The following is a 14,476-nucleotide window of genomic DNA, read 5'->3' as shown; positions in this document are numbered from 1 at the left end:
TGGTTTCTCTACGGAGTCGACACGTAACCAATAAGAACAAAAGAGCTTCACACGTCAGAATATATTAAAAATATTAAAAATACACAAAATATTAATTACAAACAAACCTAGCTGTCTGTACACGTGGCACCGGACTTCTTTTCTTTAAGTTATGTGCCCTCTGTCATCATCATAATACATACACTGTTTAGGTTACTTTGCTTACATCTGGAGTATTTTAACAACAATTATTGCTATTTTCTAATGTAATAATAATAAATAATAACAAAAATTATTCCATGACAAATCTAATCTACACTTTACAGGTGCTCCTACTTAGTGGGTGTCAAAGCTTTTTTTTACAGATACACCTCTAAACGCGTATTTAGAAAAAAAAGATAAATGGGATATCTACAAATCTCCTAATAATCAAAGCAACTTTATTTTGTTGTTGTTGCGAGTAAAATCATATTCTTTGGTGAATCGTTTATTCGTTTTCACGTACGTGGAAATGAACATGCTGTTGCGTTGGACAATTTAATTCGCTTCTTATTAACGTTTGCGAAATACACACATTTATTTCATCATAATCATCGCTCAGACAGTTACATACCGTGTTCCCGCGTTTTTTGAAACACAATTTACCTTTTTGCCGGTTTGATCCACAGTGGTGATTATAATATAATGGTGGTGATTAACAAACGATATTACTTGAATTGTTTGTTTAACATATACACTTATAGTATATATTGAAAGGCGTCGGTGCATTAAGACAAAAAAAAAGAGTTTTGTATTTAGATGAAGTTTACTTAACCAATGCTTTTACTATAGCAACCAAAAGATATGCATAGACAAACAATGTCCAGAGTTGATTACTCCAAAGTTCAGTTTCTCTATATAAAATCCAGATTAAGGATTCGAATTCTGAAGTAGCGAGATGTTAATAATGTGGTTTAAGTTAAAACCACCGGAACATGCAAATTCATTTGTCTATTTTGTTGTTGTTGTTGTTGTTGTCGTCTGTTTGTTAATAAATACAAATTTCCAAAATGATTATACAAGTACTTTGGGAAATAACATACTTATGAACAGAAAAAAACTTAGGACATTGTGTGAGTCCATGGTTTATTTCAATTCAATTTTAGAATAATATATTTATTTTACTTATTATTAGATGATATGGAAACATATTTATAAGATTTCAGATTATTATTAAACAATGGGAATAACACATGTTTTAAACTGGTAACAAGTGTTTCAAAAAAAAAAAAAAAAACTGGTAACAACAAATGTGAAGGAAAGTTTTTTTCTGTCAACCTTAACTTTGTTTTCTTTACTTTGATTTTTCTTTCATTTATGTATTTATTATTAGATAGATTTCTTCTAATCAAAGTAATTATCTAAAGATTTATTTGCCCTTTTATTAAATTAATTAAAAAGAAAAAAGGAAATTGTAGTGTTGAAAAAAAAGAAGAAAAAAGGAAATTGTTGAAAGCAAAAAAAAGAAAAGTAAATTGATGTCACTAGCATTAATTTAACGCGTGCCACGTAGCGTAGAAGAAAAGAAAAATGGAATTACCCATAACGGCCCAGTAACTTTAGTTTAGTTTATAAATTGTTTTTGGGTTTTTTACTCCCATAACCCTAGATCTATATATAAGCTCATCACTGTTCTATCCCAACCTTTAGAGACCTTTCTCCAACTTTTATTTCCCGGCGATTAACTACTCACATTCTCCGGCGAGTTTACCGGAATTTTCTCTCCAGGTAGAGATCGAGTTTGTTTTTGTTTCTCGTCTCGATTTTTGCTTCAACCGACTACGAAACGAGTTTCGGATTTCGATAAAATAACTTAGTATTTTTAATTGCTTTTTAAAAATGGTTTTATGTTTTTTTTTTTTTAATTAAGATTTTGCAGTGTTGGTCGCTTTGTCTCCTTTTGTTCTTCTTCTTCGTCTTCTTTTAGTCTTACTTACTTGTTTTGAATTTTTGTTGACTACTACTGAAGTAAAACCGTTTCTCTCTTCGTGTTCATCGTTTTTTTTCCTTTTGTCTTATATTCGATTTTTTTCGTGATATCGCTGTGAAATCAAAGGCTAATGCCAAGGAATTTTGAAGAAATCTGAAAAAGTTTCATTGATTTTTCTAGGTTCGTTTTTGTCGCACTTGTTTATTTTTCCACAGAGAGAAGAAGATACTTTGTTTCGAAGAGATATTTTTCCTTTTTTTTGTTTGTTTCGTCCCGGAGATATTGCTTTTTTCCTGCTTGATATTTCACGTGGTTGTCGAAAGCTGAAGCAACCTTTAAACAGAAATACTTACTTATCTTTCCATTTTTTTTTTGTTTCTCAGTGGTTTTGAGATTTAGGGATTTGAGTGGTCTCGCGTGTTCTCTCTCCTGCGACTGCAAACGATGACGAGTCTCTTGAAGTCATCGCCGGGACGACGCCGTGGAGGCGATTTGGAGTCCGGTAAGAGTGAAAACCCCGATTCTGACAGCGATACGTTCTACATCCCTGGTAAGAATGCTTCAATCGAGCGGCTCCAACAGTGGAGGGTAAGACCTGGTTCTTTTCTCGCTTCTTCTGTGTTGTTTTCATATTGGTTTCTGATGGTCTTCTTTGTGATTCTGCGTCTTTACTTGCTTCTGTTGATTTTGCAGATGCTGTTTTTTTTTTTTTTTTTTTTGCTTTTATGAAATAATTGTTTTATAGCTTTTTCGATATAGTGAAATGCTACTGGTTATCTGCAAATCAGTGTTAATAATGAATGGTGTTTTTGTTACAGAAAGCTGCGCTGGTTCTCAATGCCTCCAGGAGATTCCGTTACACCTTGGACTTGAAGAAGGAGCAAGAAACGATGGAAATGAGAAAGAAGATCAGAAGTCATGCTCATGCTCTTTTGGTAAATTTATTTGGCAGCTGGTAAGTCATGTCTATATCATGATGTGGTGCATTTTACTTATCAGCCTTTTCTATTTCACTCTCAGGCTGCAAATCGTTTCATGGATATGGGGCGTGACCAAGGTATTTTTTTGCAAACTGTGTACTTTTGTGTTGTGCATAATCTGGTTCTGAGTGGGATGACACGACTCTTTATGTATGACGCTTGCTGATATGGTCTCTTTTCCTTTCAGGAGGTGAAAAACCAACAGCGTCTGCCACTCCAGCTGGAGATTTTGGAATTACTCCTGAACAGCTTGTCATAATGTCAAAGGATCACAACAATGGCTCCCTGCAGCAATACGGAGGGGTAACTTCTCAGTCATGCTTATGTCTGGTTACATTTTTTCGCTAGTCTCTAGTTAACTTTGGTATGCACGTTTTTGTTGCATCAGCCTCAAGGATTGTCAAATTTGCTCAAGAGTAATCCAGAGAAAGGTATCAGCGGAGATGATGATGACTTGCTAAACCGCAAAACCATTTATGGTTCAAACACCTATCCTCGAAAGAAAGGGAAAGGGTTTCTGGTATGAAGATGCATATTTTTTCTGTGTTTCTTGTGTTTTCCCTGCTCACTTTCTCATAAGGTGTGTTGGTTCATTTGTTTTTCATCACAGAGGTTTCTTTGGGATGCTTGCCATGATCTCACCTTGATCATTCTGATGGTTGCTGCAGTAGCGTCTTTAGCACTTGGGATAAAAACAGAGGTTTGTAATGAAATCAATAAATTTGATGTGGCTCTTCCTACTTTCACAAGTGTAATGTCAACTGCAATTTAACCTTGGTCTTACATAACCTTTGCCTATTTGGATAACAAACATCGACAGGGTATTAAAGAAGGATGGTATGATGGAGGAAGCATTGCATTTGCAGTGATTCTTGTGATTGTTGTCACAGGTAATTTTAACTTGTTTCGCTTAATATGAAAATTTTATAATGACTCTTAGTGTTCTGATGCTTTCTTCTCCTCTGCAGCTGTCAGTGACTACAAACAGTCTCTCCAGTTTCAAAACTTGAATGATGAAAAGAGAAACATACATCTGGAGGTATAAACATCATACCGATGTAATTTTTCCTTATTACTCTTTTTCTTGTTCCCTCCTTAGTTACACTAGACCTCTGTTGATTGCTGCACAGGTGATAAGAGGTGGAAGACGAGTGGAAATTTCAATCTATGACATTGTTGTGGGTGATGTCATACCTCTCAACATTGGCAATCAAGTAGGTGATCTCTTCTCTCATTTTCAATTTGTTTATGTCATATTACCATGTGTCTAATCAAAATAAAAATTATATTTAGGTTCCTGCTGATGGAGTGCTAATATCTGGCCACTCTCTTGCCCTTGATGAGTCTAGCATGACTGGAGAGAGCAAAATTGTAAGTTTTCTTGTTTCCTAATACAGTGAAATTGTTGACTTTCTCGTCTTGCTTTGGTATAACTCCTAACTTCCCTTTTCTTGCTAGGTTAACAAAGACGCTAACAAGGATCCATTCCTAATGTCTGGCTGTAAAGTTGCAGATGGAAATGGTGTAATGCTGGTAGGATTTCTCACTAAATTTTCTTGTTCCATAGTAAAACTGATATCGCAGGATATAGCTGTTATACGTATGCTCTTTCTTATTGCAAGGTTACTGGTGTTGGAGTCAACACTGAATGGGGATTGCTGATGGCCAGTATTTCTGAAGACAATGGTGAAGAAACTCCCTTGCAGGTTGATTTTTTTAGATCAATTCTGATGCAATCTTTTAATTTTTAAAGTTAAGCTAATCTTTTGACTTCCTTGAACCAGGTGCGCTTAAATGGGGTGGCTACTTTTATTGGCTCCATTGGCTTAGCAGTCGCTGCTGCTGTGCTGGTGATTCTTCTTACTCGGTATGGATCTTTACTAGTTATTATTTTGGAACTCAGCTATATTTCAAGACTTCGTGAGAACAATCTTAGCTGACATGATGCGACAATATCTGTATATTGTCCGTTTTGTTTTACAGATACTTTACCGGTCACACTAAAGACGTACATGGAGGTCCTCAATTTATTAAAGGAAAGACAAAAATTGGTCATGTTGTTGATGATGTGATCAAAGTTGTAACTGTAGCGGTATGTTTCCTATCTAACCATCTTAGTCTAGTAAAAAGCCTCCACGCAAAATCTTTCATTTCTAGAAATACTAATACTTGGCTATTGCTGCAGGTTACAATTGTTGTAGTGGCAGTGCCTGAGGGTCTTCCGTTGGCTGTTACTCTAACGTATGTATTTCCTATCTGGGCTTTATCCAACCCATTCACTACTTTTGAATGGTAGTTTCATATTGAAGAGTTTACTTCTCTTTGCGGATAATATTTTGCATTTCTTTTATTTTGTTTTGTTTCAGCCTTGCCTATTCTATGAGGAAAATGATGGCAGATAAGGCTTTGGTATGATTGTTTGACATTCTCTCTCAATCTTTATTGGGTGATGGAGGGATCAGTATATGATTTATTTATCCTTTCTACTATATAGTATGACAAAAAGTTGTTGTGCAGGTTCGGAGGCTATCTGCTTGTGAGACAATGGGCTCTGCCACCACTATTTGCAGTGATAAAACTGGAACACTAACTTTGAATCAGGTGTGTTTTTGTGTTTATAAATCTGGGTTCACTCCATATTTATAGTAAGACTCAAGTGAAGAGTTCACCTCTAGATTTTACTAAATGTTTTCTGTTTTATATTAAAGATGACAGTGGTTGAGTCTTATGCTGGGGGAAAGAAAACAGATACTGCACAATTGCCAGCAACTATCACTTCGTTAGTTGTTGAAGGAATATCTCAAAACACAACTGGTAGCATTTTTGTTCCAGAGGTAAGTTTCAAGCTTTTATATCTTGAATGAAAAGTCAGATATTCTAGATAAGTTCTTTAGCATTGCTCATTGGATATTATTTACTGACAGGGAGGTGGTGAATTAGAGTTGTCTGGTTCACCAACAGAAAAGGCCATTCTTGGCTGGGGAATCAAGGTTTAGTACCTGTGTTTTATTGTTTTCAAGTTCCTACATAGTTTAGACCTATGAGTGGAAAAGTGATTTGTATGTTTTCTCTCTTTCAGCTGGGAATGAATTTTGAGACAACCAGGTCGCAATCTTCTATCCTTCATGCTTTTCCCTTTAACTCAGAGAAGAAACGTGGTGGTGTTGCTGTAAAAACGGTAAATGTCTGCTTCTAAATTGTAGATGCTGTGTATGTATGGGGGATAAAATCATTTTTCTTGATCTTCTTATAGTCAAAGATGATACCTATGCAGTTATCTCAAAAGCACAATTCAGCTTCTTTTCTTTTACTTCAACATTTTCTTTTTCCAATATTACTTTTCAGGCTGATGGTGAAGTTCATATTCACTGGAAAGGAGCTTCTGAGATTGTCCTGGCATCTTGCAGAAGCTACATCGATGAGAATGGCAATGTGGCACCAATGACTGAAGACAAGGTTTGTGAAAAGTCTAAGTTAAACTCTTTTAAAGCGGGTGTATCTGTATGAATCTGTGATTTTCCCTTTGAGTTGTCGTTATGGTTCCCAATCTAATTTCTTTGATGTTCCCAGGCATTGTTTTTCAAGAATGGAATTGAAGAGATGGCTGGAAGAACCTTACGATGTGTTGCACTGGCCTTTAGAACCTTTGAGGCTGAAAAGGTCCCAACAGGCGAAGAGCTCTCAAAGTGGGTACTCCCTGAGGATGACCTTATTTTACTAGCTATAGTAGGCATAAAGGTGAGGGTCAATCGGGTTTCTGCTTTTTCCAGAGATTAGTCAGATATGCAATTTTTGGTTATTGTAGTTCTCGTACTTTGAGATCACTTTTACCGTTTCACATTGCATAGTACTCCATTCTTTGACACATTTTTTAGATTATTCAAAAGCCTGCATGTCAAAGTGTTTCTTACTGAAATGTTTGAATTTTGTTCAGGATCCATGTAGACCAGGAGTCAAAGATTCAGTTCAGCTGTGTCAAAATGCTGGTGTCAAGGTACTTCTTTACTTCGATTATATTTTTTTTTTAAAAGCCAGAAAGGCCAATGACGAAATTATATTCTTTAACTTGTTAATAATACTTCATAATATATGTTTGATGTTCAGGTCCGTATGGTGACTGGTGACAATATCCAAACTGCCAGGGCTATTGCTTTGGAGTGTGGAATATTAACGTCAGATGCAGAAGCCTCCGAGCCTACTCTCATTGAAGGAAAATCATTCCGTGCGATGACTGACGCAGAAAGGGACAAAATTAGTGGCAAAATCTCGGTACTGTTCACAACACTGTTTTTAAATTCTTAGTTCGAATGTGTTGGTATGTATTTTGAATGTCTTAGTCTCATTCTATGGCCTGTCTTCAGGCTTCACCTAATACAGATTATCTCCTGAACATCATATGCATCAGTTATTGCAATATGATAAAGTACTAACAGCCTAAACCGAAATTGACTTGGTTACTTCGCATCTGTAGGTTATGGGCCGATCATCACCCAATGACAAACTTCTGTTGGTACAATCTCTGAGAAGACAAGGGCATGTTGTTGCTGTCACCGGCGATGGGACAAATGATGCTCCTGCATTACACGAGGTATATAAATGCTCAAACAGTTAAAAGAATTTTAAGCTAATTATGTTGAAATATGAAAATTTATCTTTTCCAAGTATTTAATCAGACAGACGATCATTTTCTCATTGGTGTGGAATTTTTTGAGTGGATTTGCAGGCAGATATTGGTCTTGCTATGGGAATTGCTGGAACAGAAGTAGCTAAGGAGAGTTCAGACATCATTATCTTGGATGACAACTTTGCTTCGGTTGTCAAGGTTTGCTCAAATTCTCAACCTTTTTCCTCATTATAGTTTCCTTCCTTGTCTCAAGGTCTGGAAAGCACATCATCTACTTAATTATCAAAATTATTCTGGTTCCATGTAGATACTGGGCATAATACAGAATGTGTTTCTTGCAATTAACTCTGATTATTTTATATTCCAACCTTGAACTTCGGTGGCTTTTTATATGTAGGTTGTTCGCTGGGGACGATCAGTCTATGCCAACATCCAGAAATTCATCCAGTTTCAGCTCACAGTCAATGTCGCTGCTCTTATTATTAATGTGGTTGCTGCTATTTCAAGTGGTGATGTTCCACTTACCGCTGTGCAGGTTTGAGTTTCTGTTTCGTTGTGTTCTATTCTACTCTCTCTTTCTCTCTATATTTAGCTTTGTTCATACATTTGGTGTTTTATTTAATATACAGCTTCTCTGGGTTAATCTGATAATGGACACTCTTGGAGCATTGGCTTTGGCTACTGAACCACCTACCGATCACCTCATGGGGAGGCCTCCAGTTGGCAGGAAGTACTGTTTTTGCAGCTCTCTAAGTTTCTCACATTTAAATTTGATAAGAAGATATTCTGTTTTGTAGACATACACTTACGTTGTTTTTATTTGGTTTGATTTATCTATGCAGAGAACCTCTTATTACCAACATCATGTGGAGAAACTTGCTGATTCAGGTAAAAATTCAGTAATCAACTTTTTGATTATTTAAAATCACCCACATATATATATATATATATATATATATATATATATATATATATTAACAACAAGTTTGATTATAAATCTTTCAGGCTATCTATCAAGTTAGTGTATTGTTAACACTCAATTTCCGAGGCGTAAGCATACTTGGCCTGGAACATGAAGTGCCTGAACACGCCACCAGAGTGAAGAACACAATTATCTTCAACGCCTTTGTTCTCTGCCAAGTGAGTTGATTAAATCAGAGTCTTCTTTTACCGTATATACATCCAGCATCTCAACAGTATATATTAATACGATCTTTTTGTTAAACAGGCATTCAACGAGTTCAATGCTCGTAAACCAGATGAGAAGAACATCTTCAAAGGTGTGATTAAGAATCGTCTCTTCATGGGTATAATCGCCATAACTCTCGTCCTCCAGGTAAATAATAATTTGGTCCATCTTAAAAACATTGTAATTTACAGTTCATAAACGCTTGTTCCTTAAACATTAAAACAAAACCGCTCTTGTATTTGCTTGTCAGGTTATCATTGTTGAGTTCCTCGGTAAATTCGCTTCGACAACGAAACTTGACTGGAAACAATGGCTGATATGCGTTGCCATCGGTGTTATCAGGTCACTATTGTTTTTTTACATATATGCATGTTGGATTCATTTCTTGTATATATGTGCAATGCTTGTTGAAAACATAACTAACGTTTAAGTTGAACCTTTGTAATTTGACCAGTTGGCCTCTTGCTTTGGTTGGGAAATTCATTCCGGTGCCGGCAGCTCCTTTAAGCAACAAACTCTCAGCACTAAAATGCTGGGGAAAGAAGAAAAAGTCTTCTGGAGAAGGTAATTTATATAACTTACACAGCTTGTGATGATTATTAATGAACTGAAGTAAATTCATAAGAAAAGGCCTGCTTGGTGTAAGCTTGTGTAGAACTTATTTGGGATCTGGTTAGCTTATGTAGGAGCAGGGACTGAATTGAGTTTGAAAACTTAAAAAGCTGTGATAAAAAGTATAAACAAGTTTTGCTTATGTTCCAGGTTCACTCTGATGACATGGAGGGAGGTTAATCTCTCAGATACTCGGGAGTTTGTTTGCTACTACTACTCTTTAGGACTAACAGAGAAAAGCGTTTGGTTTGGTATGAATTTTATTGATATTTTTCGGAAAGCCCCAAAGTACAGTTTTCGGGTTTTGTTGGTCGGGCAAATTTGGAATTCTGGTTTTTCTTCTTGGGTGTTTTTTTTCTTTCATATCTTTTGGTGTAATATGATGACTGGATAACCTTTGGAACCACTACTAGTAAAGATTTTAACAAAGGAAATCAAAGTTGGAAAGAATGGAAAATTTTATATATCCGTGACCTTCTTTATCCAAAGTACAAGAAAAAAGGCACCGCAATAAAGCAGCAACGTAAAATATCTGTGTTGAAATAACGTTATCCATTATATGACATGTTCTGCATTGAGCTCAAACAAACTTGAGCAGCGGGTACATGTTGGGAAGGGTTTGGTTTGGTTAAACTTAAACGTCAATGCAGATTCTTAAAAGTTTGGATTTAAAGGCAGTTGAGTGCGGAAGTAATGTAATTATGGCTTCAAGTGTTAGATACCACCAATAAAGCTCTGATGCAATAGAATTTTAAAGGTATATATTAGTCATAATAAAACATAGAATATCGCAAGTGTAGAGTAGTAGAGAGCAAAGGCATATAGAATTGTAGACGATGATTTTTTTTTTTTTTTTTTGTAAACCAATAGAATTGTAGACGGTTAAGAACCGTAAACCCACCCCACGTCTCAGAGAGATGTCGCCACGTCATATGACTGATTATCGGATACAGAAATCACTCGATGAAAAAAGCCAAATGACCCACTCGGTTTCTGGTTTTTCTGTCAGACTGATTTTATTTCTTTTATTTTCTTTATTTATTTCACTTTTTCCTCTGTCGACTTTTTTATTTTCTTGCACTATATTAATCTCCATTATCGGAAAAACATAAGTAAAGAACACGGAGAACTAAAATAAAGAACACGGAAAAAACAAATACAGTTTTTTTTTTTCTTTTTTGGAACACAAATAAATACAGTTTAAAAATAAAATTAATTCACGCGTGAAAGAAAGAATAAAAAGAAGAGGAGACTGTTGTTGTAGTTGCAGTGAGAGAGGAAGAGGACTAAAAGAGTGTGCGGCGTTTTGGTTTTGCTCTCATTCCCTCTTTCCTTTAAAGTGACAGAGCCAGAGCCAGAGAGACATTTGCTTCTGTTCATTTTTTTTTAATGGTCGGTGAAGAACCGTGATTTGCTCTAATCAGTTTATATTATTACTCTTCTTCAATCTCCTCCATCTTCCCGTTATCTCCGCCACGTGTTTCTCTCTTTTTGTCTCCTCCTTCTCCCCCTAATCTCTTTAATCTCACAAACCAACAATACAAATCTAACTGTACACACACAGAGTAGTACCTTATTCTGTTTTCCCCCTTCTGAAACGAGCAAATTTTGACATGTGGGTCAGTGTTGATTCCTCTCCTCTTACTCTTCCCTTATGAGTTTTCCAATCTAAAAAACTATTGATACAAGGAACCAATGCTACTCACTCCTAAGATGTTTAGTTCTTGGCTTCGAAAAGATGTGAAGAAGATTCTCAAACGCAAAGACAGTGATGCTGGTGAAAAAGGTTTGCTTGAAAACAAAACTTCTTACTTCAATTCCATTGGCTTTTCATTTCGATTACTCTTTTTCGTCCTTTGAAAGATCTCATTCTTTTTTAGGATGATCCAATCTCACTATCTAAAACCCCCTCATTTTGTTTTTTTTTAGATTAGGGTTTGTTTAGCTGGATTTTGATTTTTAATACTACAAAAAATGGTTTTTGATTCAGGCAAAGCATTGGAGGACTTACGAGCTTCGTTATTTAACAGATTCCGTTCACCGGAAACTCCAAAGAGACAGCAACAACAACAACATCGTATCTGTGGCCCAACTGTTGCTCTCACTTTCAATTTCATTGTTGCTATTAGCATTATCTTCATGAACAAATGGGTAATTCCAACTTCATTCTTGCAATCACCATTATCTTCTATTAGTGTGTCAAAGTAATCAGCTTTTTTTTTTGGTTTCCTTTGATTTTCAGGTGCTTAAAAACATAGGCTTTGAGTTCCCAGTGTTCCTCACATTCATTCACTACATTGTAGCTTATCTTTTAATGGCTCTTCTCAAATCCTTTTCCCTCCTCCCTGCTTCACCTCCTTCCTCGAAATCATCGTCTCTTCCCCTCTATACTCTTGGCATTGTCATGTCACTCTCTACAGGACTCGCTAATGTTAGCCTTAAGTATAACAGGTTCTTGATTATATTCTCTGTATCCTTTTTGGCTTTCTTATATTGCTTCAGTCTCAAATTTTAAACTCACCGCAGTTGTTGTTCAATGTTTATTTTCTTAGTGTTGGATTCTACCAGATGGCCAAAATTGCTGTTACGCCTTCTATTGTCTTTGCTGAGTTCTTGTGGTATAGAAAGAGAGTTTCTTTCATGAAGGTGATTAAGAATTTTTCCTCTGTATCAAATAATTTGTTAATTCAATTAGAAATAATGCATTTGTTTGGTATACAGTTGGATTTTTCAGTGATCCATTAGGACTAGAGTTTATAGAATTACAAAAGGGGAAAACTTTGGCATAGTGAGTAACCTTGCAGCTGATGTTTTTCAGGTAGTTTCACTTACAGTTTTATCTGTGGGAGTTGCGGTTGCCACTGTAACAGATTTACAGTTTAGTCTGTTCGGCGCTTGTGTGGCATTCGCATGGATCATACCAAGCGCAACTAACAAAATCTTGTGGTCCAATATGCAACAACGAGAAAATTGGACTGCTTTAGCGTATGTGAATCAGATTCATCAGTTTTAATATCCCACTCGTTCATTCTCGCTGTATCAACATCTCTCAGGTTTATCTCTTCATTTTCGTAATCCAGGTTAATGTGGAAAACGACGCCAATCACCCTGTTGTTTCTTGTATCAATGATTCCGTTCTTGGATCCGCCAGGCGCTCTATCGTTCAATTGGAGCTTAGCCAACACATCCGCCATTCTTATTTCCGCTCTTCTCGGATTCTTTCTTCAATGGTCCGGAGCCTTAGCTCTCGGGTGAGTTAAAATTTCCTATATACTAGTGTGGTCAGTACATTTCGACTTTGTTATTTCGCTTTAAAGCTTACAAACCTGAATTGGTACCCAATTTTTTGTTTGTTTGGTAATTGGTTCCTCAAGTCCAGACTATGTCCATTTTTTGCAGAGCAACTTCTGCAATTACGCATGTGGTGCTGGGGCAATTCAAGACCTGTGTCCTCCTCCTTGGAAACTACTACATTTTCGGATCGAATAGTGGTTACATTAGCGTTTGCGGTGCGTTTGTGGCGATAATGGGGACTTCATTATATACTTACCTTAACACGAGAGGTCAATCTCTTAAAGCTTCGACTTCTTCTTCTTCTTCTGCTCCTTCAGACAAGAAGTCAAGATTCAGTGATCTTAAGGATGATGACAAGAATCTTCAACCTTACGGCTCCGAAGCTGTCTAGTCTTAGACTAACTTTGTAGTATAGTTTTGATTAACAATTCCACATTACATTAGATTCTAATTCTCAACTTTTTGTTTGTGTCGATTCTTGTTTCTCTTTTTCTAAGTTCATCCCTGAAAATAAACAACTTTTCTTTTGGCAGCAAGTCATCATCGTATGTTTTTGTATTTTCTTTTTTGTCAAATTTTGAAGATGTATACGTTGTTTTGGAAAACACTTTATAATGATCATAGACATAAAAGTAAAAACCAAAAATGTCACAATTCTTCTATACAAGATCTTTATGGTTCAAGATATATAAGCTGGATTAGTGAATTAAGCTTGTCGTGGTCTTGTCTTATGGTCTTAAATTGTGTATCATTAAAGAAAACGTGATGAAATGAGTAAGGCCTTATGGGCCCAACTAAGTCGAATGGGTCGATTTTACTGCTAATTAGTTTGTTTTGCTTCCTCCAAATTAAATATTCGGGGTAATAATTAGGAGGGTGTATTGAACTTCACATTTTAAGAGATTTTAAAATATTCTTAAAATCTCGTGTTATTTAATTAATGATTTTAAAAAATCTTCTGAAATCTTATTTTATTGAATATGAAAATTATATATAATCATTTACAATAAGGTGTTATTTAATCAATAATTTATAAATTTCATCTCAAATCTAGTGTTATTCAAAATATCACAAGTTTTCTTTTAAATATTACTCAATGTGATTCTAGGAGATTTTTCTAACATTTTTAGTTTTAAAATATGACTGTAGCCTTCTTAATAAATTTTGGGTGATTTGATTACTGTAAAGATAGAATTTTTGTGGTCTCTCTTACCAAAAAAAAAAAAAAAAAAGATAAGAATTTTTTGGTTAACATAAATGGATGACTCATCGACAGTGTAGTTAAAAATTTCACTTGTACGATCGTTTTCTGTTAAACGGAAACTATATAGTATGCGCCTGTGTGATAACTTCAGAAAGCAACCTATAGCTGCTGAGTTTATAACCTACATAGAAAATTTGGCTCCAATTTTTGTGAACAATCAAAGTATCAAAATCGATATGTTTGTTTGTTTGTTTATAAACAAGTGCTTATAAATCTGATAACTTTTAGTAAACTGGAAAATTACAAGTTAAAAATATACTTGACACCCATAATATACAGTTACTTTATTATACAATTAGCCCAGGAAACAGTATACAGTATATGCGTGCAAATGAATAGTTACATTGTATGTTTTAGACTTTTAGTTAAAGCAGAATTTAGTGACTATAAAAGTGCTCGTGCCTGCTCATATCAACTTGAAACAGTCTGAGCATTAATTTGTTATACAAGATAAGATTCACGAACCCAAAAAAAGAAGAAGAAAAATAGTACTAATAACATTAAGACATTATAATAATAAGGTGCCTAGAGAGATAAGAGCTGTCACTGAGCAAATGTTGTCTCC

General features: G+C 35.5%; 2 protein-coding genes across 5 annotated transcripts; both read left to right on the top strand.

Moving 5' to 3' along the window:
* The first annotated feature begins 1,649 nt into the window (after positions 1-1,649).
* On the top strand, positions 1,650-9,819 carry LOC17875053 (calcium-transporting ATPase 8, plasma membrane-type). 4 transcript variants are annotated; one of them, XM_006281673.2, is made up of 35 exons: positions 1,650-1,746; positions 2,332-2,536; positions 2,767-2,883; positions 2,969-3,005; positions 3,116-3,231; positions 3,317-3,448; positions 3,539-3,628; positions 3,749-3,818; positions 3,897-3,967; positions 4,059-4,142; positions 4,222-4,299; positions 4,387-4,461; positions 4,551-4,634; positions 4,713-4,795; positions 4,912-5,020; positions 5,114-5,169; positions 5,295-5,337; positions 5,446-5,529; positions 5,637-5,762; positions 5,853-5,918; positions 6,008-6,106; positions 6,274-6,384; positions 6,499-6,666; positions 6,863-6,922; positions 7,033-7,197; positions 7,400-7,516; positions 7,652-7,750; positions 7,950-8,087; positions 8,182-8,282; positions 8,395-8,440; positions 8,558-8,692; positions 8,781-8,888; positions 8,992-9,083; positions 9,196-9,305; positions 9,504-9,819. In XM_006281673.2, the coding sequence occupies exons 2-35, from the start codon at positions 2,393-2,395 to the stop codon at positions 9,512-9,514; spliced, it is 3,225 nt and encodes a 1,074-aa protein (XP_006281735.2). In that variant the 5' UTR covers positions 1,650-1,746; positions 2,332-2,392; the 3' UTR covers positions 9,515-9,819. The 4 variants fall into 4 exon arrangements, with proteins under 4 accessions (XP_006281735.2, XP_023635075.1, XP_023635081.1 ...); XM_023779307.1 differs by having other exon boundaries at positions 4,912-5,169; XM_023779313.1 differs by lacking the exon at positions 1,650-1,746 and adding an exon at positions 2,033-2,128 and having other exon boundaries at positions 4,912-5,169.
* A 789-nt stretch (positions 9,820-10,608) lies between these two features.
* On the top strand, positions 10,609-13,235 carry LOC17875984 (nucleotide-sugar uncharacterized transporter 1). Its single transcript, XM_006280541.2, has 7 exons — positions 10,609-11,139; positions 11,344-11,504; positions 11,596-11,804; positions 11,906-11,999; positions 12,172-12,338; positions 12,434-12,604; positions 12,753-13,235. The coding sequence occupies exons 1-7, from the start codon at positions 11,049-11,051 to the stop codon at positions 13,036-13,038; spliced, it is 1,179 nt and encodes a 392-aa protein (XP_006280603.1). The 5' UTR covers positions 10,609-11,048; the 3' UTR covers positions 13,039-13,235.
* The last annotated feature ends 1,241 nt before the right edge of the window (positions 13,236-14,476 follow it).

Source organism: Capsella rubella, unplaced genomic scaffold, assembly GCF_000375325.1.
Source record: "Capsella rubella cultivar Monte Gargano unplaced genomic scaffold, Caprub1_0 scaffold_8, whole genome shotgun sequence".
In the NCBI taxonomy this organism is placed as follows: domain Eukaryota; kingdom Viridiplantae; phylum Streptophyta; class Magnoliopsida; order Brassicales; family Brassicaceae; genus Capsella; species Capsella rubella.
This window is presented reverse-complemented; position numbering and strand designations above follow the sequence as displayed.